This window comes from Eumetopias jubatus, unplaced genomic scaffold, assembly GCF_037043125.1.
Source record: "Eumetopias jubatus isolate StellerSeaLion01/CBP00866 unplaced genomic scaffold, mEumJub1_p1.0 scaffold_4, whole genome shotgun sequence".
Classification (NCBI taxonomy): domain Eukaryota; kingdom Metazoa; phylum Chordata; class Mammalia; order Carnivora; family Otariidae; genus Eumetopias; species Eumetopias jubatus.
Window position 1 is genome coordinate 63,833,002 of NW_028274810.1, and position 27,979 is coordinate 63,860,980.

At 37.7% G+C, this 27,979-nt stretch overlaps 1 protein-coding gene and 1 pseudogene across 4 annotated transcripts; both read left to right on the forward strand.

Moving 5' to 3' along the window:
• The first annotated feature begins 201 nt into the window (after positions 1–201).
• On the forward strand, positions 202–26,562 carry TMEM59 (transmembrane protein 59). Of its 4 annotated transcripts, none has more exons than XM_028106866.2 (9): positions 202–448; positions 4,015–4,047; positions 5,062–5,167; positions 7,118–7,212; positions 9,655–9,807; positions 11,366–11,447; positions 12,261–12,345; positions 15,758–15,866; positions 25,922–26,562. In XM_028106866.2, the coding sequence occupies exons 1-9, from the start codon at positions 260–262 to the stop codon at positions 26,075–26,077; spliced, it is 1,008 nt and encodes a 335-aa protein (XP_027962667.1). In that variant the 5' UTR covers positions 202–259; the 3' UTR covers positions 26,078–26,562. The 4 variants fall into 4 exon arrangements, with proteins under 4 accessions (XP_027962667.1, XP_027962669.1, XP_027962668.1 ...); XM_028106867.2 differs by having other exon boundaries at positions 203–448; positions 12,264–12,345; XM_028106868.2 differs by lacking the exon at positions 4,015–4,047.
• On the forward strand, positions 19,433–25,915 carry LOC114212129 (heat shock protein HSP 90-beta pseudogene; annotated as a pseudogene).
• Positions 26,563–27,979: the final 1,417 nt, after the last annotated feature.

A 27,979-nucleotide genomic window follows, 5' to 3' on the forward strand; every position in this document is an offset into this window, starting at 1 on the left:
GAGGGAAGGAATCAGGGAAGGCCTGTTCGCTCTAACACTCGCGATGATTGGATCCATCTCTTCTTGCCAACCTAGAAGTTCGTAGACCGGGAGGTGGGGCGGGAGGCGGCAGTTTTGGGCGGGTCAGGGCGGAGCTGAGGAGACGGCGGAGGCGGAAGCGGCGGCTTGAGGGGCGGGGAAGGGGCTGGCCCCGGAAGGCGGAGGAAACACTGAAAAGAAAACAGCAACAAGCTGAGCTACGGTGACAGAGGGAAACAAAATGGCGGCGCCGAAGGGGAGCCTCTGGGTCAGGGCCCAGCTGGGGCTCCCGCCGCTGCTGCTGCTGACCATGGCCCTGGCCGGAGGCTCGGGGACCGCTTCGGCTGAAGCGTTTGACTCGATCTTGGGTGATACGGCGTCTTGTCACCGGGCCTGTCAGTTGACCTTCCCCTTGCATACCTACCCCAAGGTAGGGCCCGTCCGAACCGGGCTACGACCCTCCCCTGGCAGCCGATCTCTCCGCTCTCTCGCACTTGTGTCGGCTTGGGAAACTGGGTGTCGAATCTACACCCTACAACCGCTGTCTCCCACCTGTGTAGCTCCTGTTTTCTTCCCTAATTCTACCCGCACCCATCTCCTGCTGTAATTACCGGAAGTTTGTGCTGCATCCACCCTATAATAGGCTGGGGACGCAGAGATGAGCAAGACATGACCCCTTTCCCCTGGCAGTTAGCTGGGCGGCAGGGGAGACGAGCACTCCGATGGGGAGGAGGACATGGATGATTAATGCAGGGTCTTCACTTTCAAGAAGCTTAAGGGATGGTGGGGGGCAGGAGCAGATATGCAAGCCCACAAAAGATTAGTTCATAACCCATGTTTACTGAGCGCCTCTCTGGGCCAGGAGCTCACAGTATGTTCTGGGAGTCAGACAAGCAGACAATTCCACCTTGGTATGAAATATATTAAGTCAGCCCTAGGAGTTGAGAGACGCAGAGGAAGGGCTTTCCGCCTGTGTTGACTTACTGTGTGCGAGACTGCCACTAGGGCTTGAGGGGGCTTAGAAAAAAAGCAATTAGGTTTCTGCATTCAGAGAACTTACCGTTCAGTGTAGAAGACAGAGGGAATTCGTGGCGCAGGTACAGAAATGAGACCGCCCCTGGGGGGGTCGGGGTCCCAGTTTACCGAGGGGAGTGACCTTGCTTTCACTTCTCGTCCGCCTGCGGTTGATGCCTTTCCTTTAATTCCATTCTGCTTCTCAAGTTTTTTGTGTGTTTTTTTTTTCCAACTTAAGAACTCTGTTTACTCAACAGTGACTTCCCACCCTTTCCCATATATAATTTGGATATATGCGCCCTTCCCCCCACTGGCTTTTTTCGTAAGAGCTTTTGCTGTTGTTACTGGTTTTTTTCTCCTTGTATTCCTTTCATCTCCTCTGTGCTGTTGGCTTAACCGTGTGGCTAGCCCTCTTTGCTCTCTCAGACTACGAGGTGACCACGAGGAGAGGGCCAGTGAACTTTAGGATGTTCCTTATTGGCAAATGCTTTCAGGTCTTTGAAATGAAAAGCTCTAAATGCTTTCACTTCCCATATGTCTGTTTACTGCAGGATTTTATGTTGCATGGGGTTTATCAATTTTCAAGAAAAAGTGTGGGAGATTGATTATCCTAAAATTTTCAGTCAGACACCAATTTAGCAATTAGGAGAAATGAGAGATTCTGACTTCCAGGTTTAAATCAATGTGTACTGCCCCCCTAAACACATTACTTTCTTTACTTATAAACCTGTTGTCATTAAGAAGGTATAAGGAAACTCACTAAGATTTATTTGGCCTGGCATTGAATGGAGACTTATTTTGTATTCTTTTAGTGTTTTCCTGTGTTTTTTTCCTTTTTTGAGATTTTCCTAGCAAACTTGTAGTATGACCCAGAATGCTGGGAAAATAACTAACTACTCTAAATGTTTCTGGAAATTTCAAGTACTTTTATAACATCCACTATTTAACAGTTTTTAACAATTGATGTGATGTCTGTAAGTCATTTTTGCTTATTTATTAAAGCTGTTCTCACCAGGAACTCAGTCATTTGGTTCCCTGTATGTTAGAGGGACTTAAAATTTATTAACTGTCTACTCTTTGTTAGTTTGATGGGAGATTTATACCCATTATCCCTAATTGTCATAACCATGCAAAGTAGGATTTTACAGTTGAGGCTCTGAAAGGTTAAGTGACTTGCCTAAGGTCACATAGCTAAGAAGTAGTGAAGTGGTAGGAATTCAGTCCTAAAACTGGCTACAGTGTGCTGCCTTCTATTAATAAAGTTATATGAAAAATATTTAATTTACTTATTTCACTGATTTCTGTTGGCCCTCTGAATTACTGTGCTTTGCAGTTCAGGAAAAAGCATTGTGTGTTACAGGAAATTAGATGAATTAAGAAGCTCACATAGCCTTTCAGTCTGGTATTTGCAACTGGAAGATAGAAATCTCATTTTAATGACTTTTTCGAATTAATTATTTGTTGCAAGAAAGTAGAATATCTGTTTGTAAGTAGTTATTTTAAAATTCCAATATAGTTACCATTTAACTTTCCTCAAAAATGCAGTTGCATAATTTGTCTGGATTCAAATACAAGAGACGTATGTTATGTTAACAGCAAAGCTAATTAGAGCCAACCTGGTCATTTTTAAAGAGTGGGCTCTAGAACCGTACAAGCCTGAGTTCCATTCCCAGCTCCACTTTTACTCTATGTGTATCTTTGCTGATTGCTTAACTTCTCGCGACTTCATTTTGTCAACTGTAAAAAAAAAAAAAAAAAAAAACGCCTCACACCTTACAGAGCTGGTGTGAGGATTAAAGATAATGTATGTGGCACTCTTAGCACATAAAACCAGTTTGGTACATATAGTATCTGAATAATGAGAATAGTTAGCTTGACTTCCTCTGGGAAAGAAAATGCATATATTCTATAAATAGTATCATTGGTGCTGAATAATGAGAATAGTTAGCTTGACTTAGCTCTGGGAAAGAAAATGCATATATTCTATAAATAGTATCATTGAGGTCCCTTCTGATTATTTAGCTGGCATTCAATTTGGTGGGAAGCACCATTTCCTTGTGCTCTAAATCAGAGGAGATACATTTCAGATAAGCTTGCCACTCATTTGAGATAAATAGAGCAGGAAATACTTACTTAGGATAATAATATTATCTAGTACATGAAACACTTAGTTGGAATAAGGATATGATTCTTAATGGCTACCAATTGAGCCCCTACTCTGTGCTGGACATTGTATAATACCTTAAGTGTTAGCGTGGTGTCTGGTACTTTGTGGGTGCTCATTAAATATATTATTACTATGCCGATTTATTAGCTCTTATAGCATAATATTCATGATATTGTGGACATAAAATGTATAATCCTCATCATAGTCAAGATTGACATAAGAGTATTGTCCCCATCTTACAACCAAGGAAACTGAGACTGAGAGAGATTGTCACTTGCCCAAGGTTGTACAGAACAAGTGGTGGGGCTGAGCTTCAAAGCAGGACTGATTCCTGGACCTAGGCTCTTTGCAGCATGCCCTACTCTCTTTTGATAATGAGACTGGAGGGCTTTATTGGCTTGGTTTAAGAAAAGAAAACCTACCTGAAAACGAAATGGCATGCAATATAGCTCATATTAACGAGCTCAAGCTTCCTCTGTGCAGTATAAGGAGATATGTGATGCTCCAAATACATAAGAGAATTCTTCCACTGTTTTACAAAGCTGCAAAAGCTACTCAGGTATGAAATTTATCTTAATTGTTAAAATTCTTTCAGTTTCACCTTAACAATAAATGCAACTAGAACTGAGGTCCAAAAACACTCTAGCTTCAAAATTATATGTAACACTTGTTTAATGTCAGGCTGCAGCCATCTCTTCTAAATGGGTGTTGCTGCTGCATACATCTTACTAATCCTCTGCTGGAAAGAAATGCATACTTTTCTCTTCCATTGATTGCTAACTGGTATATGCACATGCTGTTTGCTTCCTTATTAGGTGCCCGCCAATTTGTACACAGTGGATCACACAGTAAGTTGAGGGGGCTCCCCCAAGTGTACTGGTTTGTGTCCAATACTGTATGTACTTCATCTAACAAAAACCTGTTGAAGACATTGTTATTGGTCTTATTAAGCAGTTAACATTTCCCCATAATGAAGAATCGACCCTATCCTGAGCTCCCTTAGATAGACAATGATGCCTGTAACTATTGTTTTCTGTTTTAAAAGAATATATTATTGTGATTAACACTACTACCATTTATTGAGCACCATCTGTGTCCCAGGCACTATACCAGGAATAGCTATGTTACAGCATTATTGAGAGGTTTGGAGATAATTTATAGCTATTATCTGCTTTTCTGATAAGAAAACTGAGATTTAGATTGGTAAAGTAATGTGCAGCGTCACTCACCTGAACGATTTTAATCCAGGTCTGGCTGATTCCAGAGGCCTTTCCCATACGCCACACTTGGTCTTGTTTGTGTTTTTAGTTAAAGTAAGCCAAGTTTAAAAGCGCCTTTCATGTAAGCGTTTTTATAGATGTATGCCTCACTTTGTGGGGGCCTTTATGGCACTGTTTGCCATGTGAAGCTAGTCATTTTTTTCCTGAGAAGCCTGATGATTTGTATAAATATTTATGTGGCAGAGGTATGCCATTCATCCTAAGATACTTGCTTATTCATTTCTACCTCTGTTAAAGGTTCTAATTATGTCACTGTTATTTTTATTTTCAAATTTTTCCAACAAAATGTAACCTTGGAATATGGGAAAAGGGTATAGTTTTTTTTTGCTTGTTTGTTTTTGTTTTTGTTTTTACCCACTAGGCTTCTTTCTTGGGTATCACTTTTAAAATAAGAAACTAAACCTCTTTACATGGCAGAGGTCTTGGGTATTACCTGGCTCCTATCATATTTCTTTCTTTCTAAAAGTTATAATAAACCCTACTAACTTTGTTTTCTTTTTGACCTTTTTTCCCCCTGAGGGAAAAATACTGTTTTGTTTTTTTTTTTTTTTTGGTAATCCTCCTTCTTCTTGAACTCCCTAGGAAGAGGAGTTGTACGCATGTCAGAGAGGTTGCAGGCTGTTTTCAATTTGTCAATTTGTGGATGATGGAATTGATTTAAATCGGACCAAAATGGAATGTGAATCTGGTAAGATGCTATGCTAACAGTGTATAACATTGTGGTTTTTGGGGGGTTGTGTTATGCTCCTTACATGTTTTCCTCAGAAAATGACAAGCATATTGTTTAAACTGATTTCTAGTGTATTTTAATTATTACGAGGTTTGAGTGTTATCAGCTGCTGCTAGAAATTTCATGGACTATCAATTTCATCTCTAGGTTTCCCCTCTATAGGAAAGTAGAGCATTCCTTTGAAACCTTTCCTGAGCCAAAATGGCATAAAGCAAAGAAGCAATTACCATTAATTTACATGGAAAAATTTTTGAGTGCTCTCGGGCCCCAAAAATAACCTCTCCTAGGCCTTTCTGATATCTTAGAACACATCTTGCGAAGAGGCACAACAAAAATCAAGATAAAACACAGATGCTCACAGACACAGTCCAAAGCTCTGGTGGCTGGATGCGGAGCAGCGTTCCCCAGGGAGGAGCTTGGCGGCGCCTCTCTTGCTGCTCGAGAGCGCGTGCTGCCTCTGTAATGGCTCGCTGCGAAACAAATGCTGAACTTTGTTTTCGCTTTCTTTTTCATAAAAGCATGAATCCTCTTTGGATTTCTTTTGGTTAGCAAAAATAGGTATGAGCTCCTGAAAAGTGGGGGCTACTCCTGTTTGTTGAGACAGTGTTGATTTTGTACTGTGGATAGGACACCTTTGTGTAACCAAGCATTCAGTTTAAATGCAGTAGTAATTACCCTTCTCATAATTCATCACTACCTTTTCAATGGATAGTATAATTTTCCTAAGCTTTTCAATCATAGGCCAGTTGATTTAGCTCAAGTTTTTTTTCACTGAATCAGGCCTTTGACTCACTATTCAATAGTGTATTCTTTGTGGGTTATGCTGATAAAAGAAGTAACCAGAATCTGTCATCTCTTAAATCACTGTTCTTACCTTTTGCTGAAAGAGATGTGGTTAATAAAAGAACCCTGTAATCAAGACAAAATTGACATTTAACTTTTCAAAGAAACTATAATGGAATTTTCTCCATTCATTACATTATACTGTTTATTCAGTGTAGCAGGAGGTACCTTTTTCCACATCACTATGCCATGATTCCTGTCTAGTCTCCTTGATTTCATGACCTTATTTTTTATGGCTCAGTCTCCTAACTGGCCATCTGTATATGTGCATAATGCTGTTCAATTTATTATCTAGCACCTTTGAGAAGTATATTACAAATACATGACTGGGTCGGAAAGAAAAATAGAATTGTTACAGTGGTAAAGTGTTATATATCACAAGAAAGAACTAGCTCTAGTGAACTAAATGAAGAAGGTGTGTACCCATCTCAACTTTGGAATCCTGCTGTAGAACATTTTCTAAGTTCAGTTTCTCTGAATTTAGGGTGTTAAACTGATTGTTTTATTTTTCTTTGCCATGGGAATACCCTTGAGTCTCAGCAGAGTGATCCAATTCTTAACGTAATGTCACACATTTGTGTAAATCACTAAAATACATTGTTCAACTCCATGAAGTATGGCATTTCCATTTTAAGCATATAGAAATCAACAATTAGAGAGGTTAAACAGCATGGCCCAGGACACATACACAGCCAAATGTGTATAGAGCCAAAACTTCAGGATGCCAGACCATGTTTTTTCCACTTTGCAAACCTTAGTGGTGAGGATCCCCTTATTATGAATGTCATCATCTAGCCTGAGCCTGAGTGTGTAATCAGTAGATTTATACTGGAAACATCTGACGTGTGGGAGGTAGAAGATATGGGGTTTATTAAGATAATACATTTGCTACTATTATCAAATTTTGAAAATTCATATTGATGAAATGCTTTTTAAGTAAAATTTTTTTTATAAAACACCAAATCCCTTCTTTTCTATCCTTCCCCTTTTTCTTTCCTTCCCTTTTTCTCCTTTCCTTCGTCTCTTTTTCTTTTTCTTTGTAATTTGACTGTTTTTCTCTTACAGCATGTACAGAAGCATATTCCCAATCTGATGAGCAATATGCTTGCCATCTTGGTTGCCAGAATCAGCTGCCATTCGCTGAACTGAGACAAGAACAAGTATGAAACAAATACTGCCTTTCAGAATTGCCTGCTTAAATTGCACTGACTTGTATTGAAATGTTTATCGCCCACTAGATACTGTTTTAGTGTTATATTTTATAATTAGTTTTCAGCAAACAAATTATATGTTTGCAAATAGAAAAGTCAATTGCATAATTACTTTTGTATAATGCTTTACTGTTAAAAGTTACATTCATATCCATAATCTCTTTCGTTTTTTTTCTCTCGGTCCAGTGATGAATTTATTTTTATCCCCATTTTGCATATGGAAAAACTGAGGCTCAGAGAAGCAGATAGTTGAGAGTCATTTTTCTTCACCCCAACTGCCATTGCCTTAACTTAGATCATCATTCCTTTCTCATCTGTATTACTAAACTTGCAAACTATTTTTCCACTTCACCCCCTTCTAGTCCATCCTTTAGTATGTGTTCAGATATTTATTTTCTAAATGGAAATCTTATCATGTCATTCTCCTGTCTTATATATGCTTCAGGACCCCCTCCCCCCCAATTATGTACCGGGTTAAGTCCAAACTGCTTATCGTGGCCTGGCTCCTGATTACCTCTCTTAGGCCATCTCTTTTCCCTACCCCTCATACTTTATACTCCAAACATACTGGATAAAGTTTATTAATTTTATTAACTTTTGCATAGAAAGTACAGCTACATGGTATAGAACTCAGAAGGTAAAAAGAATATGTAGTGAAAAATCTCCTACCCCTGTATCTCCTAGCCGTTCAGTTTTCCTCTTAAATGTAGCCAGGGTTACCAACACAGACATATTTTATGCATGTACAAGGATATATATATATTCCTTCTTTTTTAAAATACAAGTATACATAAAGAATGTCTACTTATTCTGTTTTTCATTGTACAATCCATTGTGTGGGTGTATCATAATTTATTTAAGCAATCTCTTATTTGGACATATTGGTTGTTTCTAATCTTTTTCACTTATAAGTGATGTTGCATACTTCGCACATTTACATCTATAGAATAAAATCATAGTAGAATTGCTTAGCAAGAGGTATCTGTATTTTAATTTTGAGAAGTAGAGCAAAATTGCCCTCTGTGGAATTTGTACCAGTTTTTAAAATTGAGATATAATTCACATACTATAAAATTCACCCTTGTGAAGTATTCAATTCAGTAGTTGTTAGTATGTTCACAAAGTTGTGCAACCATCATCACTATCTAATTCCAAGCATTCTTATCACCCCAAAAAGAAATCCCATACCCACTTCTTTCCTTCTTCCCCAAATCCCGACAACGTATCACTTTTAATATATTTTAAATTTGTGTTGGTCTTACTATGAGTAATGTTAAACATGTTTTCTAATTTTTAAGAGCCATTTTTTTCTCTTAGTTGTATACATACTGAGTTGTTCTTAATTTTTATATGATGAGTTAATTCATGGTTTTGTTCCTTCTACTCCCCATCCTTCTGTTGAATCCCCTTGATTCAGGGCAGGTATCATTTCTTTTGTGAAGCCTTCTTAACCCCTTCACATCTTGGTTTGGGTTAGATGCCTTTCTCCATACCACACGTATTACCCTGTTTTTAACCTCTGTCCTATATAGATTACACAGTTTAAGCACAGGTATATGTTGATGAATAAAATACACATGGTCCCTGATCTGCTAAAATTTATAATCTCAGTGAATACTTGTTTGCTGAATTAATCAATGAAAAATTTCACAGCTATTAGTGGGAAAATTGGATCATGAATATAGATCTTTTGATTCTACAAACTGATCTCATACTCCATAATGCCTCTCTTTTGAAATATAGTAGAACCAAAGCCATCCCTAGAGTGCAGCAAATGGTATCCCATACTTGTGCTCTAGAGGGGCATGCTGCTGCTAAATCAGTGAAAAAGTCAGAATTTGGGGGACATGGTACCCATTAATGTTAAAATCGGTAGTTTACTATATATATTCAGCCCATAGGTATTCCCCTCACCCTGCCCTGTTATCAGATGTCTCATATTTTATGCATATATTCTTTTGGTTGACTTTTTTCCCTTCCCCTTTTCCACTGATGTTCATTATAGCATGATGTATTTACATAAAAGCGTTAAAGATGAGAATGGTAGAATTTGTCCTTCCCCCTTCTACCTCTTGAGACCTTGCTAATCCTTATTTAATCAAATCTTAAGATTCTTCACAATTTTGGGTCTGATTCAAAAGCCTGTTACTCTGATAGAGGTAATAGTAGTTTATATGTGTGTTTGGTGGCAAATTAAAGTAGCCCGGGATCTTAAACTTTATCACAGTTCATCTGCATAGGAAACTAGGAGTTTAATGCTAGTTATTATGGTAGAATCACTTAACTTTTTATTCCCTGTCCCTAGATTTGGGGAATCTTGATTAAGTTTGCTCTCAAATATACATATATAAAAATAATAGATTTCTCATGATTTACCTTTTTTTTTTAAAGCTCATGTCCCTGATGCCAAAAATGCATCTACTCTTCCCTCTAACTCTGGTAAGGTCATTCTGGAGTGACATGATGGACTCTGCTCAGAGCTTCATAACCTCTTCATGGACTTTTTATCTTCAAGCTGATGATGGAAAAATAGTTATATTCCAGGTAATAACTGTACTTCATAAATTCATCTAAATACCAACAATAGTAAGTGTACATGTCTTAAATTAGTGTCTTGGCATAGAGCCATATACATCATCAAGTAATAATTCCTGATTTGGCCTACATTAAACATTGGGCATCAAGACACAGTGAGACTTCCCTCTGCCCATCAGAAGCCTATCTGAAGCCCATTGGTCCTTCTAACAAGAACTCTGAGTCTTCTAAATTTTATAGTGGTTAAATTGATAAAATGAAACCTCTAGATATGAGAAATAAGAGTAATGAATATACTTTGAATATAAATAATGGTATGAATATATATATCACATATGGATATTGAAGAAGAGCAGTATGACATAATTTTTTGTTTTTTGTAGTGCTTTTCTTCATAACTCTTGTAAGAGCTTATTGAAGAAGCATATTGCCTCCTAGAGAAGTAACTTCTCCTACCTCATTATTGACCATGTGATGTGATGATAATAACTGCTTTTCTTGAAGATTCTTATGTACTAGGCATTCACATGTGTTATCTCAAATCTTTAAACACCTTCATGAGGTTGTATTATCCCTATTTCATTGATAAGGAAACCGAGAGTCTAACTTTTTAAGGTCACCCTGCCAGTAAGTAACAGAATTGGGCTTCAGACTCAGGTTATTTTCATTCCCAGGCTTATATCCCACCCTACCATGCTATCTTCCTTTTAATTTGGTAGTTAAATTCCTCAAATGTACCACAAACTATGTTGTGGCACTTTCTCTCAGGTAATAATTAAAGTAAACCTTTTAATTATTATTGCTAATAGAATGGCTCACTGTAAGGCTAGTATGTGGCACTATCCTGAGTCTTAGGTCGTCTATACATAATGTGGTAATAAGTAAAACACAGAAGGAATTTTTTCTCTTTAAATACGTGAGTAATTTCTATGTCCTAAAGCTAATTAGCTTAAAGCTTAAGTTGAATCTCAGAGTGGAGCCCTCATTCATTCCTGATTAGATGTGAAATGAGCTTTGTTTCTCTCTTTGTATTAACTTCTGTGTAACTAGACGGGAGAAACCCCTGCTCCAGAGGATCTGTGCTATATGGAGGATGTAGAGCATGGAGTATTTAGCTATAATGTATGAATTACTCATACTTAGGGAAAAATGGAATGTTTCAGATGAGAAAAATAGAGATAATAGATGTTTAGCCCAAAATTTTGGCAGTCCACTAAGTTATTCTTGATCAACTAGAATTAGAATTCATTTTTGCAGGGTATGATATTTAATGCAGTCTGTTGTAATTTGTCCCCGCTTTTTAATTTATTTTTAATGTTGTCAGAAAGTTAAACTGACTAAATACTTGATGATGCCAGAAATCTGTCTGTTTCTTTGCAAGGCACTGGATCTGATGTTTAGGAAGTGCAATTAAAATATATTGTGGCTAATGTGTTTTATTTTTTATACCAAACTTCTGTTACTTTTTCTCAATTTGAGTGTTTATACAGATGATGTGTTATAGAACTTGTTACTGAGAAAAGTGTAAGAAGTAGAAATGGCTTAATTGCTTTCATTATCATTTTAGTCTAAGCCAGAAATCCAGTATGCACCACAGTTGGAGCAGGAGCCTACAAATTTGAAAGAATCGTCGCTAAGCAAAATGTCCTGTAAGTTTTATTTCCAGTAGCTTGGGATAACAACATTAGCAAATCTGGTTGTGGTCTGGAATTGGTTGTATGATTGTTCTTACACTAATATAAAGTGAACAAATAATTTCTAAACAGTGGTTCTCAAACTTTAGAGTGCATTAGGATCTGGAGAGCTTGTTAAAACAGATTTCTGATCCCTACTTCCAAAGTTTCTAATTTACTAGACCTAGGATAGGACCTGAGAATTTGTATTTCTAACAAGTTCCCAGATTTTGTTGATACTGTTGGTTAGGGGATCACACTTTGAGAATCAATATTCTAAAGACATGTAGCTTGCTTTGAAGGATATTTTGACTATGAACTAAAGAAGTATTCTGATATTTCTGATACGCTAACCGAATAGTGAAACTATACCAAAAGTGTGAGTTCTTGTTCTATTTTTATTTCCATGCTAGAAATAAATTTTAACTTCTGGAATGTAAAACATCAACCTAAAGCTGAGCTTACCTTTTAAAATGTACTAGTTTGTACCTTATTTTAGATACTGATTTAATTAACTTTCTAATTATCTTGTAATTAGATAGAATTAAACAGAATGTAATTAAACAGAAAGCAATGTCAACAAGAATTTGAAAATAAAATAGGAAATCCATAATGTGGTAGAATATTCATTTGGTTTTTAACATGCCAGAGGAACTTGCATTCCTTATCAGTGTATCAGATTACACTTATAAAAGCAACTGGGTATCTGTACAGTCTATATATCTAGGAGTAGTTTTGAGACTAGCTTTTGGGATATAGGATATCATAAATTGTACCTTGTTATTTCAGCAGATCTGCAAATGAGAAGTTCACAAACACATAGGAACTATCTTGAAGATGGAGAAAGTGATGGCTTTTTAAGATGTCTGTCTCTGTATGTATTCCTGTTTATTTATATGTATCGGTGATAAAATCTGGCTTGTATCAGACAGATGCATTCCTTTTTATTATTTTAAAATTATATTAGCTGCTCAAAAATTTAAAAAAAATTGTTTACCTTTTTCCTACCAACTTGTACTTTGGATATTTTAGTTTGTTTAAAAGGTAATACACATACTACTGTAATAAAACCCAAGCAGGTAGTTTTTTTCACGATACAGAAGCATTCTTGTTCTTGTTAAGATTCCCTGATTTATGTTAAGATTTGTGCTTCTCCAGACATTTAAATTAAGCTTTAAAGTATGTCTGAATGGTTTGGGGTTGGATTTTTGTTTTTATCTACATGACAGCACATGAGGCTAGGGAGAGTAGATAAGGGGTATAGATTAAGGAGAGCTTTGTATTCTATGCTAAGGAGTGTCAACTCTATGCCAAGAAACCTTAAAGATGGCAGGGGAAAGTGGGCACGCAGGATATCAATATCAAGCCTTCTGAGAGTGAGGGGCGCTTTATTAAAATATGTATGCTTCTCCTCCTCCAAAAAGTTCTGATATGAGCTCTCCTCCTATAGCGCCCCCCTGCAAAAAAAGAAGAAAGAGAAAGGCAGTGGCCCATAGCACTTACTGTAATTATCTACTGTGTCAGATACCAGGCCAAGCATTTGAGTAGAAGTGGTAAACAAATGCTTGCCCTCACAGTGTGTATACTGTAGTGGGCTGTTCTGTCTCAATTGTAACATTACGGTAGTCCAAACTGCCTGCTTCCTATAATTTCTTCCAATAAAATAGTTTCTTGACAGGTTTTGTCAGGTATCAGCAGGGTTATTTTGGCACCTAAAAATTAATTCCTTTTACCAAACAAAGGCTTTAAAGACTGGGTAAGAAAAATGAGGATTTAACTTTAAATTTTCCCTTCCTTTCATTTCTAAACCTGCTTTTGACCTTGGCAGAATATGGGCATAATTTTTCTCTCTCTGATATTTAGGATTTTTGTTGCAGTTTGATGGTCTTATGAAACCTAAGTAATCACTTAATCTTAAGTCACAGTTTATTCTCAATACTGTCCTACCTGGCAGCTTACTGGTGACTTATACCCTTTAGCATTTTGTCATTATATTTTATGTTCTTTTAAATCTAACATTTTAAAAGTAATTTGGTAAATGTTTAATTCAGGAAATAACTTTTTAACTAGAGCTTTAATGCCTAGAAGTTTCTGTGCACAAACATGAATTATAATAGTATTCTACATTTTAATAAAAAATAACTTTTTTTTCTCAATGCTTTTTCCCTTCAGTGAGCTCATTTGACTCTTAGAACAGTACCCTGTGATAAGTAGGTGGGTCAGAGGTGAATTACCCACCCCTAAGATTATGTATCCACTATGTTAAAGTTCAAACCTAGCTTTTTTTAATTCTGCAACTTCTACTCATCCTGTTCTGCCATAGGTGTCTGTTTCCTAGAGGGTCATGAGTGTTTCATGATGGCATGCAAGATCACCTAGCCAGTCAATGGGATCTGGTCTTTTGACTCTTAACTGCAGTGCTTTTTATTGTACTGCCTAGCTCTTGTTGGAGGTACCCTTAGCTTCCAGAATGGAAATTGAGGTGAACTCATTTTTTCACTTGCCATTTCTTTTTGGAGAGTCTGTTATGTGCCAGGAACTGTTTCAGGGACTTGGGACCTAAAGAAAGATGTTCAGTCTCTGCCTCTGTGGAGTTCCCAGGTCTAGCATGGTAGAGACAAATGTGCAAACAATGAACAAGCAATGATGATTGCTATATATCATACATACCTCTCATATACATAGTACAAGGAGTATACCTTCAAAGGGAGGATTGACAGAGGACATAGAAATAAGTCTTAAATAATGAGCAGAGATTTTTGCTAGTTGTAACAGATTTCTTTAATTTTTTTTTTCAGCTATGCTGGCTTCCTACTAAATATATAAAGTATATTAATATGTATGGAGAGTCAGGAGAATCAGAGACCAAACTGGGTAGACAGGAACTAGATAGGAGCAGGAAAGTAATCAAATCTAAGTATTGGGAAGAGGCGTCTATGTGAAGGATAGAAGATCAGGTTGGAGAGCTTGGTAAATCCTGCAAGCAGTTATGAACTAGGGTGATGGACAAGGGGAACAAGACATAATGGAGATAGTTGAGAATCTGTAGGATTGTTTTTTTGTGGAAGTGGAAGAAGCAGATGGACTCTAAAATGAGCCCCAGTTTTCTGGCTTAAGTTGTTATTGGAATCCAGATATCAAATAAATCCTTCTTATTTCATGGAAGGAAATTCCTTAGTACTCGGGTTAGGGCTGGAATATGTAAAGTGGGTATTTTTTCATTAAAAATAGTTTTTACTCTGTTATCTTTCTGAATTGGAATACTTAAAACAAAACATCATATAGGCGTTCCCTGCTTTTAGATGCAGTGCATTTTCCAATGTCCACCTCTTTTGCTGGGAGACAATGACTGTGCATACCTTTTCCTTAGCATGTTCAAGTGTTGGCAAACCATCAAGTGAATGGGTTATGGTGGTAAGTATAGACATTTTATCAGGCAGTATTAGATGAGCACAGATGTGAAAATCAGACTACCTACAGGAATTATCACAGTTTTTTAGAACTGGATTATTAAATATTTAAAAATAGCTTGACTTTTTCCTATTTTTTGACTCTTAATCTATAGTTTGGCAAACAATAGGTCAATTATGGGAAAAACATCAGTTGCTAATCCTTGTAACTGGCCGAATTTATCATATTTTAAATGTAAGAAAAAAACAACTATCTCTTTACTAAGATATGCTATAATGGGTACAAAATGCCTCATAATAGATGTGCTCTTGTAAATTGAAATATAAGTAAATTGTGGCAAATTAATTATTGGAAGTATTCTAGGGAAGCTAACTTCTAGAAGCCTGTTGTGCATCTTTTTATAAAATAAATGATCATTTCATAATGTACCTGTTCTATACCTTAAATCTTTGAGATACTGGGTTTTCTGAAAGCAAGTATCACTATAGTGCCTTGCAAAATAATGTATGACATATGAATAGCAGCATATAATTTATAGAACACTTTGATTTGCATTATCTCATTTAGTAATTAAAAAAGACCTTTGACAGTAATTTGCTTTAATTTTATATATTTAGCAAAAAGCCAGTATATCTGATTTTTTTCAATTATAGAAGTGATAGCCATATTCCAGAAACTTGAGAAATGGAGGACCCTAATATAAAAGCTATTATAATATTTCCTTCACTGGGTACATTTTTAAAATAGTTTTAAAGGTAGTACCCATGAAGTTTTATTTGTATTATTAAACTAAGTGTGTAAGGTTGATTGTCTTTCATTATTAAGAATCTGTTTTTTATATTATGAAATTTTAACATGACTGACTTGTTTTTTAGTAACTCTGGGTGGATTTTAACCACGACTCTTGTCCTCTCGGTGATGGTGTTGCTCTGGATCTGTTGTGCGACCGTCGCTACGGCTGTGGAGCAGTATGTTCCCTCTGAGGTAAATTTAATCCAAGCCCTTTGGCCATTTGAACGCTGAGCCATGTGATTTACCATTTTAAATGCTTGTTTGTTAACTAGAAAAACAAGGCCTCTCTACTAATGGAACGAGAGAAAATGAGGTGGTTTTAATCCCACATGGAAATGGCAGGTTTGTAGCACGAGAATCACTGTCCCCAGTTTTCTGTGACACTAACTACCGGAGTGCCGTATAAGTTGGCTGGTTTGAGTAAGGGGTCTCTCTCTCTCCCCTGGTTTTCTGAGCCTAAAAAGAACCTGTTGGCACCAGTTTCTAAGATGATCTGTAAGAAGAAAGACTTGTAGAACTACTTAAAATTTTAATTGCCACAAATGTTGAGGAGTAATTGGTGCTTTAGAAGCAGCAAGGCTGGAATATTTGATTTTTGAGTTAATATGTGCTGGTATCTAACCCTGAGAGAGATGGAAAACTCTTGTGACTTCTTCTGGTAATTAAAATTAACTGGCCCAAGAAACCTAACTGTGTAAAGGATTTTTGTTTTGGGAAAAGACTATAATTTGGTGAGTCAGCTTATCTTTCAAGAAAGGAAAGTTATTTATGTAACTAAATAGAGGATAATAATGTGTATGGACATCAAATCCAACTGAAATACACTTTAGTTTTCTTGTGCCTCCAAAGTGTAATAGAAAAACATCTAAAAGAAGAAAGGAAAGAAATTAAAATAGAATCCAGTAATAACTACCATGTGCCTAGCATGGTGCTTAAACAATAGTCTTATCTTAGTAGGCTATAAAGATAGCTTTTTAAAGTAAGGTTTACATATGAGTAATGATTATGATAATATTATATTTTGTGTTTTTTATTAAGATGCTATGTGATATAAGCAGCTAGAAACGAACAGGATAATGTTGGTCACTAACATTTATAGAGTTCTTTAAAATTTACAAAATATTTTCATATATCTGCCATGTCCAGCAATACTCTAGAGCAAGTTTTGTTATTCACTTTATAGATGAGTAAATAGGCTTATGATGTCTAGGTCTAACTTTCCTGGGTTTGCACAGCTGTGAAAGTATTGAAACTGGAATTCACCTCATGTCTTTTGACTTGCAACTCCTGTCTTTTTCCTATATACTGTCTTTCCTATGGCTGATAAGGTGGCACAAGTAATAAATATATAAAATGTTAAGGAAAGCAGAGTCTGTGTGCTCAGATTATCAGGGAAGGCTTTGGATAATGAGGATCTTGACCTAAATTTTGAAAAATGGGTAGTAAGGCTTGGATTAGCAGAGAGGAGAGTGTATAATTTCCCCAGTTACAGACAAGAATAAGCTATCAGGTGGGGCGCCTGGGTGGCTTAGTCAGTTAAGCGTCCAGCTCTTTGATTTCAGCTCAGGTCATGATCTTGGGGTCATTAATTGAGCCCCACTTCGGGCTCCGTGCTGGGTGTGGAGCCTGCTTAAGATTTTCTCTTTTCCTCTGCTCTTCCCCACCCCCCTCCATACTTGTGCTCTCTTTCTCTCTCTCTCTCTCTCTCTCTCTCTCTCACAAAAAAAAAAAAAAAAAAGCTATCAAGGAAGGACTACAAGGAATTGACTTGGTAAGAAGAACTTAAATTAGGAAATCAAATGGTTAAACTTAGACAGGATTGGGAAGAACTTGGAATTGTGGAAATATTAAAGAATAGGTAGTTTTCTGTAGAACTCATCTGTTTATGATATGAATATACAGATAACATCCTCTTTCTGCATTACCTATTTGTGTTCTTGTTTAGTTTTGATGTCTGTATTGTAATCGTTTTGTTGTTCCTGATAAAACTGAAATTACTTATCTTACATAGGAATGCCTTTGCCTGTTACTTCGTTTTGAGCTGCCCTATGCTCTCTACATCCTCCTACTGATAAATCCTTATTGACCCCCACCCACCTTGTGGTACTTTGTTCCTTCCTTTTTGTATCATCAGTACAGTTCCTTTTCCTTACTCCCGGGTGCCCTTTGTCAAAGAAAAATTCCATAGAGATTGGTCCAGTTATTGTCAGGAAAGACTGGATGGCTGGCCTCAGGTGGAATTTACCTTGATCAATCCACCACAGCCTGGATCCTGGTCCCCAGGCCTACTGACTGATGTCGAGCTCTTCCTCCCAAGCACTGTTCTCAATGTTTTATCTGAGTTAGCACATTCATTCCTTTCAGTAACTTGTGAGATGGCTCCTATTATTATCCACGTTTTCCAGATATGAAGACTGCAAAAGAAGAGTGTATAATTGCCCCAGTATCACTTACTAGTAGTGGCAGAATCAGAATTTGGACCCAGGTAATCTGACTCCAAAGCCAGTACCCTGAAGTTTCTTTAATTAGCTTGAAATCATAAATAGGAGAGTTGATGTTGTGTTTCATTCAGGAGCTGATCTTCTGTGTGCCCTGTTTGCCACTAGGAAGATAGATAACCACCTGGACCACATGGTTCAAGTTTTTGAGCCAGAATCCTCAAATTCTCTCTTATGCAAACAGTTCTCAGATGGGCATCTGATGGATTTTCCTCTCTTATCTCCTTATGCGACTTAATGGCAATGACCTCTTCTCATTGTGGCTTTGGTTACATCTTTCAGACCTGGGGATCTTTCCCTCCCTTTCAGATGACTCTTGAGCTTCTCCTCCTTTCAGATGTTTGTCACTGCTCTAAATTTTGTTTTGATTGTATAGCTTTAATTCTGTGAGAAATTCTCTCCTGTTTTCCAAGTTCTTTGGGGAAATACCTCACTGTTCCCACATATGGCCCTTGACCCCTGTGATCATAAAGCTTAAGGCATCAGCACTACACACGGAGTCTTGTTGGCAGCTGTTATATTCCCCCTAGATATCTGCCATATGGATGTTTCTTCCTTGCCCCTCTCTAGAACTCTACTACGTATCCTTAACAATCAAAATTATGACTACACCCTCAAAAGGCCTGTACTTTTCTAAGGAGATATATTTTCTGGAAAAATGTATGGAAAACAGCCTCTTAGATTCACTGCTTTTAGGCTTTATTTTCTATGTGAAACCCCCTTTGCCTAGGTAATAATGTTTAACTATTGCTTTTTCATTATAAAAATTCTTTATGCTTACTGTGGAAATTTGTAAAGTATATGTAAAGAAGCAGAAAGAAAAATCACTTATCATCCAAAACTATTGTAGTGTTTCCATTTCATTTTATTTTTTTAAAGATTTTATTTGAGAGAGAGAGAATGAACGGGAGGGAGAGAGAATCTGAGGTAGACTCCACTCTGAGCGTAGAGCCCTACACAGGGCTCAATCCCAGAATCGACAGATCATGACCTGGCTTGATCCCACAATCGACAGATCATGACCTGAGCCAAAACTAAGAGTCGGATGCTTAACCAGCTGAGCCACCCAGTCGCCCCTGTAGTGTTTCCATTTTAGTGGATTTCTTTTGAGCATAAATAATTTTTAATACATAACTAATATTTTGTTTCTTGTTTTAAAACATATTGCAGTATAAATACTCTGTCCCTGGTATTTTTTCCTCTGTTTACTGTAAAAATAGCTGAAAATTTAGCATTACAAAAGTTATGCAATTTTCTTGGCCAAAAGCCAACTATTTTTCACTTTCATAAAACCTTTTCATTGATTTTATTATTGAAACATAAATTATTTTTGACCCCTTTCCATAGTAACACGAGACTTCATTTTAAGTTCTACAAGTATAATTCATGTGTGAGCAATGTTATTTATATTTTGGTATATTATTTACATATATCATCCTGTATGTTTGTAGGAAATCATAAGCCTGCTGAGAGGATGTATGTCTCTTCAGTACTGACCTGGTATCCGGAAGCTCAAACATGAAATAGAACAAGCTTCCTTTTCAGTCACTACAAAGTTTAAAATGGTGGTAATAAAGATCAGGAGTGTGATCTTAGAAACTTAGGAGCAGCTTTGTTTTTCTTATATAGGAAAGCTCTGTAATAATTTATCTTTAGCCTGCTTTGCACATAGTAGGTACTCGTCATATATCATTTGATTATAATGACCAGAAAAAATTGGCAAAGAATGTCATTTCTTTGGTTGATCTTAAAGCAGTGTCATTTTTGAGTGACTTGACTCATAAAGATTTCTTCTCATTTCTCTACTTTTTTTTTCTTTTTCACATTTTTTTATGTCATTTTTAAAACTTTATCGGATGACACTTTCTCTTGTTGAGCTATCTGTTTAAGATAAAGAGTTGTCATTCATAGTGGTCCTAGTTGGGCAGGTCAATCTTGACATGTGAGAACAGGATGCAGCAGTATTGGATATTTCTTCCTAGAGATCAGGCAGAAATTTGCTATTGCAACAGGTGGTGATATAGATGCTTCCTTGGTGTTATCTCATCATCTGTGTGCTTCCTTTTTTCTTATTTGTCAAGATCATGATCCTCTGATTTCATGTGGTCAGTTAAAAAGGGTTTTAGCTCTCTTGAGCCACTCCTATGCAGTCCCTGCCCACCCTGGTCTATGGTGCTTACAGCTCTTCTCCTTTACGATGCCTGAAGAAGTGCTCCATGGAGAGGAGGAGGTGGAGACTTGCCTTCCAGACAGAAATTGCCCAGTTCATGTTTCTTGTCATCAATACCTTCTGTTCCAAGAAGGAAATTTTCCTTTGGGAATTGATCAGTAATGCTTGGACAAGATTTTCTATCAGAGCCTGACAGACCCTTCTAAGTTGGACAGTGTTAAAAAACTGAAAATTGACATTCCCAACCCCTAGGAATACACCCTGACTCCGGTGGACACTGGCCTTTACATAACCAAAGCTGACCTCATAAATAATTTGGGAGCTATTGCCAAGTTGGGTACTAAAGCATTTATGGAGCCTCTTTAGGCTGATGCAGACCTCTCTGTGATTGGACAGTTCGGTGTTGGCCGTTATTCTGCCTCCATGGTGGCAGAGAAAGTGACTGTGATCACAAAGCATAGTGATGATGAGCAGTGTGCCTGGGAGTCTTCTGCTGGGGGCTCCTTCACTATATATGTGGACCATGATGAGCCCATGGGCTGGGCTACCAAAGTGGTCCTCCACCTTAAAGAAGACCAGAATCCTTGGGAGAGGCTGGTCAAAGAAGTGGTGAAGAAGCACTCACAGTTACCCCATCACCCTTTATTTGGAGAAGGAACAAGAGAAAGAAATCACTGATAGTGAGGCAGAGGAATAGAAAGGTGAGAAAGAAGATAAAGATAATGAGAAACCCAAGACTGAAGATGTGGGCTCAGATGAGGAGGATGATAGGAAAGACAACAAAAAGAGAACAAAGAAGATTAAGGAGAAATGTATTTATCAGGAAGAACTGAACAAGACAGGCTCTTTTGGACCAGAAACTCTGATGACATCACCCAGGAGGAATATGGAGGGTTCTCCAAGAGTCCTACCATTGACTGGGAAGACCACTTGTTATCAAGCACTTATCTCTAGAAGGTGAGTTGGAGTTTAGAGCACTGCTGTTCATTCCCTGTTGGGCTCCTTTTGATTTCTGAGAACAAGAATAAAAAGAACAATATCAGACTCAGTCTGCTGTCTGTTGATCATGGACAGCTGTGATGAATTGAGTATCTCAGCTTCATCCATGGTTGTGGTTGACTCTGAGTACCTGCCCCTGAACATTGCCCAAGAAACACTGTAACAGAGCAGAATCTCCAAGGTCATTTGCAAAAATACTGTGAACATGTGCCTTGAGCTCTTTGAGCTGGCAGAAGACAAGGAGAACTATATAAGAGATTGTATGAGCTAGTCTCTAAAAATTTAAAAGCTTGGACTCCATGAGGACTTGACTAATTGGCTACTCCTTTCTGAGCTGCTGCATTACCACACCTCCTAGTCTAGAAAGGAGAGGACTTCTCTTTCAGAATATGTCTCTCACATGAAGCAGACCCAGAAGTCCATCTGTTACATCACTGGTGAGAGCAAAGAGCAGGTTGTCAACTGCTCTTGTGGAGTAAATGCAGAAGCAGGGCTTTGAGGTAGTTTAGATAACCGAGCCTATTGACGTATACTGCATGCAGCAGCTCAAGGAGTTTGATGTGAAGAGCCTGGTCTTCAAGGTTACCTTGAAGAGCCTGGTTACCAAGGAGGGCGTGGAGCTGCCTGAGAATGAAGAGGAGAAGAAGAAAGTGGAGGAGAACAAGGCCAAGTTTGAGAACCTCTGCAAATTCATGAAAGAAATCTTAGATAAGGTGACAATTTCTGGGGCACCTGGGTGGCTCAGTCAGTTAAGCGTCCAACTCCTGATTTCGCCTCAGGTCATAATCTCAGGGTCCTGAGATCGAGCCCTGCATAAAGTTCCATGCTCAGCAGGGAGTCTACTTGAGGATTCTCTCTCTCTTAAATAAATAAATCTTAAAAAAAAAAAAAAGGTGACAGTTTCCAATAGGCTTAGGTCTTCCTCCTGCTGCATTGTGACTAGCACCTACACTTGGACAGCTAACATGGAGCAGATCAGGAAAGCCCAGGCACTTTGGGATAACTCTGCAACAGGCTGTAGGATGACCAAAAAGCACCTGGAGCTCAACCCTGACCACCCCATTGTGGAGACACTGCAGCAGAAGGCAGAGGCCGACAAGAATGACAGGGTCATCAAGGACTTGGTGGTGCTGGTGTTTGAAACGACACTTCTCTCTTCTGGCTTCGCACTTGAGGATCCCCAGACCCACTCCAGCAGTTATCTACTTCATGGTCAAGTAAGGGCTCGGCATTGAAACGGATGAAATGACAGCGCAGAAACCCAGCGCTGCTCTTCCCGATGAGATCCTCCCCCTTGAGGCTGATGAGGATGCCTTTCTCATGGAACAAGTAGATTAGGAGTTTCTACCTGCAGACCTTGTGCCCTCTGTATAGTGTCCCCATGGCTTCCCCCGTGGCCTTGAGTGGCCCTGGCCCACTTGGTTCCCTCTGCTGATTCCAAGTGGGTTTTTCCCCTCCTGTCTTTCTGTCTAAGGCAGGATACAAGGGCCTTGAGCGCTGTCTTTTCCCACATCTGACATTGGGTTTGGATGTGTGTTGTGGGGTTTTTGTTTATTTTGTTCGGAAATCAAAGATGTGAAAAAAGAAGATGCAGTTTAAAAAAAAAAAGGGTTTTGGAAGATTCCTAATAACATTGACATTAGTAAATCACATACATTTATGAATAACTTACTATGTGCCCGGCTATGTTCAAGGGACTAGAGATACAATTGAGAATATTATGATCAAGATGGAACAAAATGAAATGATGAAGGCTTCCAAGACTGAGGAAGTAGGGTGAATATGTCTTAAATTGTAACAAGCATTATTTTCTTTGTCTTAAAAAAAAAAAAGACCGGGGCGCCTGGGTGGCTCAGTTGGTTAAGCGACTGCCTTCGGCTCAGGTCATGATCCTGGAGTCCTGGGATCGAGTCCCACATCGGGCTTCCTGCTCAGCAGGGAGTCTGCTTCTCCCTCTGACCCTCTTCCCTCTCGTGCTTTCTATCTCTCGTTCTCTCTGTCTCTCAAATAAATAAATAAAATCTTAAAAAAAAAAAAAAAAAGACCAAGAACCTTGCTGTTCAGAAGTGTTAAGTCTGCTAAAAAAGTCAGAAAATCAGAAAACAATATAAGTGCCACAGTTTTTAAATCCAAATTCTGTTAAGAAACTGAGTTTTAGATTTAAGCAGCGTACCCAAGCTCATGTAACTGGTTAGTGGCAGAGCCAGGCCTAAAGCCCAAATACATATTTACTAATTTATTTTTTAACTTTTAGAAGTAATATGTGTGACCTAAATTGTCTTTTTCTTCACTTCTCAGATAAATCAGTTAATAGTTTAAGCAATTTTCTAATTACCACATTTTAATTTTATCTTCTATTTAATTTTTATCTTCTGTTGTAATTTTATCTCTTGTTTCTTATTTTATCAACTTTAGACATTATCTGAGGTCTTCTTACTGAAAAATGAGGAACTTGGTTTGCTCATACTGTCTCCCACATCACCTTCATCTCTTCACATCCTGGTTTTTATAATGTAAATTTTATAGACTTTTAGTGATTGCTTTGTAAATTTCAGTTGACTCCTCATTACTTCCTTTCCTTCCCTCTTTCTTCCCATTCTCTGCTCTCAATTTTCATTAGTTATTATGACCCTTGACAATAAAATGCAAATGTTAATTCTTCTGTATATATACTTCAGTGCTTTGCTACTGGTTGACTTGGAAAATTAAAATCCAGTAGACAGCATTTACAATATTATGATTATGTAAGTATTCAAAATAGACCAAATACAGTGGTGAATTAGAGTCACATAAAAGCAAATAGAAAACTGAATTACTTAAAATTTTCCCAAGAGAATCTCCCAACTATCTCTGCTTAATGGCATCTTTTTTTGTTTTGTTCTAGCTTTCTTCCCATTTTCTAAGTCCTCTCAACTGCTGCTGTTTCTTGCATTCTGTGTTTTGCTTTCTTGAATTACTTTTGCTGGAGTACTTTCTTAAGTAATTTTTTTCATAAAGGATGCTTGGGTGGTAAATTTACCAAGTTAATACTGTTGAAAATCTCTCTGTTGTACTCTTGTATTTAATTGGTAATTTGAGAATACAGAATAGACACCAAATCAATATGCATACTACAGATTATCCATATGCTCTCATTCATTTCTCCGCACACATTTTACACTTTCTTCCTATTCTAGATAGCTTCTTCCATGTCAATGTTTGAAATCATTGCAACAGTTCCTGGTTGCTGTTTCAAGGTCTTTAAATGCCGTTTGGTAAAGTTGTGAAAGTTTTTCTTTCCCAGTGCCCCAGAGCAAATTATCACATGTTAAATCTGAGTTTTAAGGAGGCCACATTATGTCAGTTTTATGTCCAATCCACCAACCACTGAATTTGTCTGGAAGATACTCTCTTACTGGAAAAACGTAAGGTACTGGGCTGCCTCTTTGTTGCAGGATAGTTGTTGCCTTGAAACTAGGCATCAGGCCACATCTGAAACATGTTCAAGTCAGCAACCATCATGACAATCACTTTTAGAACATTTTCATTACACCAAAAAGAAACCTCATACTCATTAGTAGTCACTCCCACTGCCTCCCAAGGACTACCACCACCACCCTGAGCCATAAATACCCAAAATGTGGTCTCTCATGACTGACGTCTTTCATTTAGCATAATGTGTTCAAGGTTCTTCCATGTTGTAGCATGTAGCAGTGTTGGTAGATACTTAATCTCTTGAAAGTCCTCTTTATTCAGCATCTTTTAAAAAATACTTTTCCAATATCAAGTACTTCTAGGTGGCTTTTGCTTTATAATCTAGTCAGTTTCCCTGTTAATAATGTCAGCACTTCAGGTGTTAACTGATAGATTCAGAGATTTGTTGCTGTATGAGTTAACGAAATCTATCCACTCCCTAGTAAAAACTTTTCACTTTGCTTTTCAGCGTTTAGGAGATAGACCTAATCCAAATAGACCTACTTTCAAAAGATGTTAAACATAACTATTATACTCCAGGGAGTTTTATGCTATTTACATTGATCCTGTTTTATGTTTTTATTCTTTTTTTGTAGTATTTTCTTGGATATGTTAGAAACAATTTGAGGAGCTTTTATATATTTATGAAGAGATTTGTATCTGTGTTAAAGTGTTTCATGTATATTCTTTGTTCTACTCATAGCCTTTTGAAATATCTTTTTCCAATGTGTTAAGTCAAAACTTACCCCAAATCATTTGATCACTTGTTCAGAGAGCTAAGATCTTAAAGGAATTGATTGCCTAACACATCAAACATCCAGAATCAGTGCTCTTGGTTTGACCACACTAACTCCATTTAAACCTGAGCAATTTTTCTTGATATTTAGTTGTTATATTTCTAAGTATTTTAAGTTGGGACATGTGGAAAAGTTTTCTTTGGCCATCTATTGGAAGCTGAATCACATATCAGTAACACTGCGTAAAAGCATTCTTCATTCTTGAAATGTCTATAGGGTTTTTTGTTTTTGTTTTACCAAATACCTGTAGATTAAATTGTTATTTGAAGGCGTACTCAGAGAGGTTCCTAACTATTCAAATTGTTAATGTGCATTGATTTTCTTTTGCAGAAGCTGAGTATCTATGGTGACTTGGAATTTGTGAATGAACAAAAGCTAAACAGATACCCATCTTCTTCTCTTGTGGTTGTTAGGTCTAAAGCTGAAGACCATGAAGAAGCAGGGCCTCTACCTACAAAAGTGAATCTTGCTCATTCAGAAATTTAAGCTTTTTTTTCTTTTTTAAAGGAAGGGTAATAGACATCTAAATTTTCATTCCTCATAGAGCTTCTAAAGATGGTTTCATTGGATAGGACTTAAAAATCACTATAAAATGCAAATAAAGTTACCCAAATCTGTGAAGACTGTATTTGCTGTAACTTTATCTGTAATTTCTTTCCTAATAATTTAAGAGATGGATATTTGGGGTTGCATTTTTATTTTACTAATACCTGTAGCTATTTTATTATTTACATTGTTTTTGTTTGTTTTCTTTCTTAGCCAAATTCTGTGAGCTGATCATTGCTCTTCCCCACCTCCTGCCATAATACTGTCTGTCACCTTAGTTAATAAACTGAATACTCAATAGGATTTGATGCTTTTGCTCAGAAATGGCCCACAAGCTGTGTTTTGAGATTTAGCAGGAAATGCCCTTTAATGACACTACACTTTCAGTGGTATTGACTGAAATCATTAAAATTTTATTTGAATAATTATGTGCCGAAATTTGAGTTAATATACTCCTGATTTTCCAGATCGTTCCTTTCACCCCTACCCAACCAGAAAAGAATTATGAAATGTTCTGTCTATTGCTATGTAATAGGATGATCAGAGAACAAACTGAAGCAAAGATGAACCTCTAAGAAGTACGTTTTATGTTATTTTGTATAGGCTCTAGAATTTTTGTTGGATGAGTCTTTCCAAAGAACTGTTTTTCTCTGTTAGAAAGCATATCATGTGTAAGTTAAAGATATTTTCAGAGAAAATGTTTCATGTTGACAATAAGAATCAGACTCTTGTGATGCAGAATTAAGTATAGATTTCACACTTGGCAAAGACTTGTTATTATCATTCCTTTAACCTACAGTAATGCAGATTTAAGAGTAAGGGTGACATTAGGTGACACAGTGCACCTCAGTCTCAACATGATCCAGTGTCTTCACAGCACGGAGCGTTACAGACCTTTGCAGAGCAGTACTCTCCTGACTCGCCGGGCGTTGCTGGCACAGGCGGTAGGGCCACTTGAGCGCCGTGAGTCACACCTTACCACACAGCTGGACTGTCCGCTTGCTCGCGGTCAGGAGGAAACACAGTTAACTACGCAAGTCACACTTGGGTCACGAAATGATAGGTTTGGGTTTTTTAAAGAGTTTGTCTAGACTTGGGAGAGAGGGGTTTGAAAGTACGTGCACACATCCAGATGGGGAAGAGGGAAGGAATTACTGGGCAGTCATCTAGCGGTCATTGTCCCTTTCTTATTTCTTGTGAGAAAACAGTTGAAAAACATGAGGCAAAGATTAGAGTCACCTAAAAAAAAAAGTCTTATCCCCCCCCATGATACATACTTATATCCCTTAATGGGGCACAGGCTTAACAGTAATGCACCCAATGAAACAAGTTGAGGGGGAGATCTGCAAAGTGCTGCACGTGTGTAGGAGCCTGAGAGCCCTGAGGCCTTAGGAAAGGCCTCCCTTCTAAAACAGCACAAAGTGAAGCCTACATAAGGAGCAACTGGATAATTGTCCTGGATTCTACCCCCTTCCCTTGGTCTTGTTTCTCTTTGCTTCTTGAATGAGGTACCCCTGAGACACTCTTATTCCTCTTGAAAGTACTGATTCGAGTTTAGACAAACTTTCCCCTCTTGTTTATGAGACAGTTCCATAGATGTGGCAATACCCAGTCATTCCTGTTATTTAGTAGGCACTCAAATATTTGTGTTCTGCCTTTTTTAGTTTAGCATGATTAGACCAGACTGACATTTTCAGGAAAAGTTTTACTTTAAACAACAAACTCACCACCCCCCTAAAATTCCATCACAAGCAACAAAACCAGTCCTTTCTTTTAAAGTTTAGCCCTTCTTGGATGGGTCCCTCTTCACTTGTTTCCATGAGACAGGCAGCACCTGCTTTC

What these genes read in the sequence shown, in the direction of transcription:
- TMEM59 (XM_028106866.2), top strand. Translation starts at nt 260, where the DNA reads ATGGCGGCGCCGAAGGGGAGCCTCTGGGTCAGGGCCCAGCTGGGGCTC. An exon ending in TGTACACAGTGGATCACACA is followed by an intron (nt 4,048 to 5,061) that starts GTAAGTTGAGGG and finishes TGAACTCCCTAG; the next exon opens with GAAGAGGAGTTGTACGCATG. An exon ending in GAAAAATAGTTATATTCCAG is followed by an intron (nt 9,808 to 11,365) that starts GTAATAACTGTA and finishes TTATCATTTTAG; the next exon opens with TCTAAGCCAGAAATCCAGTA.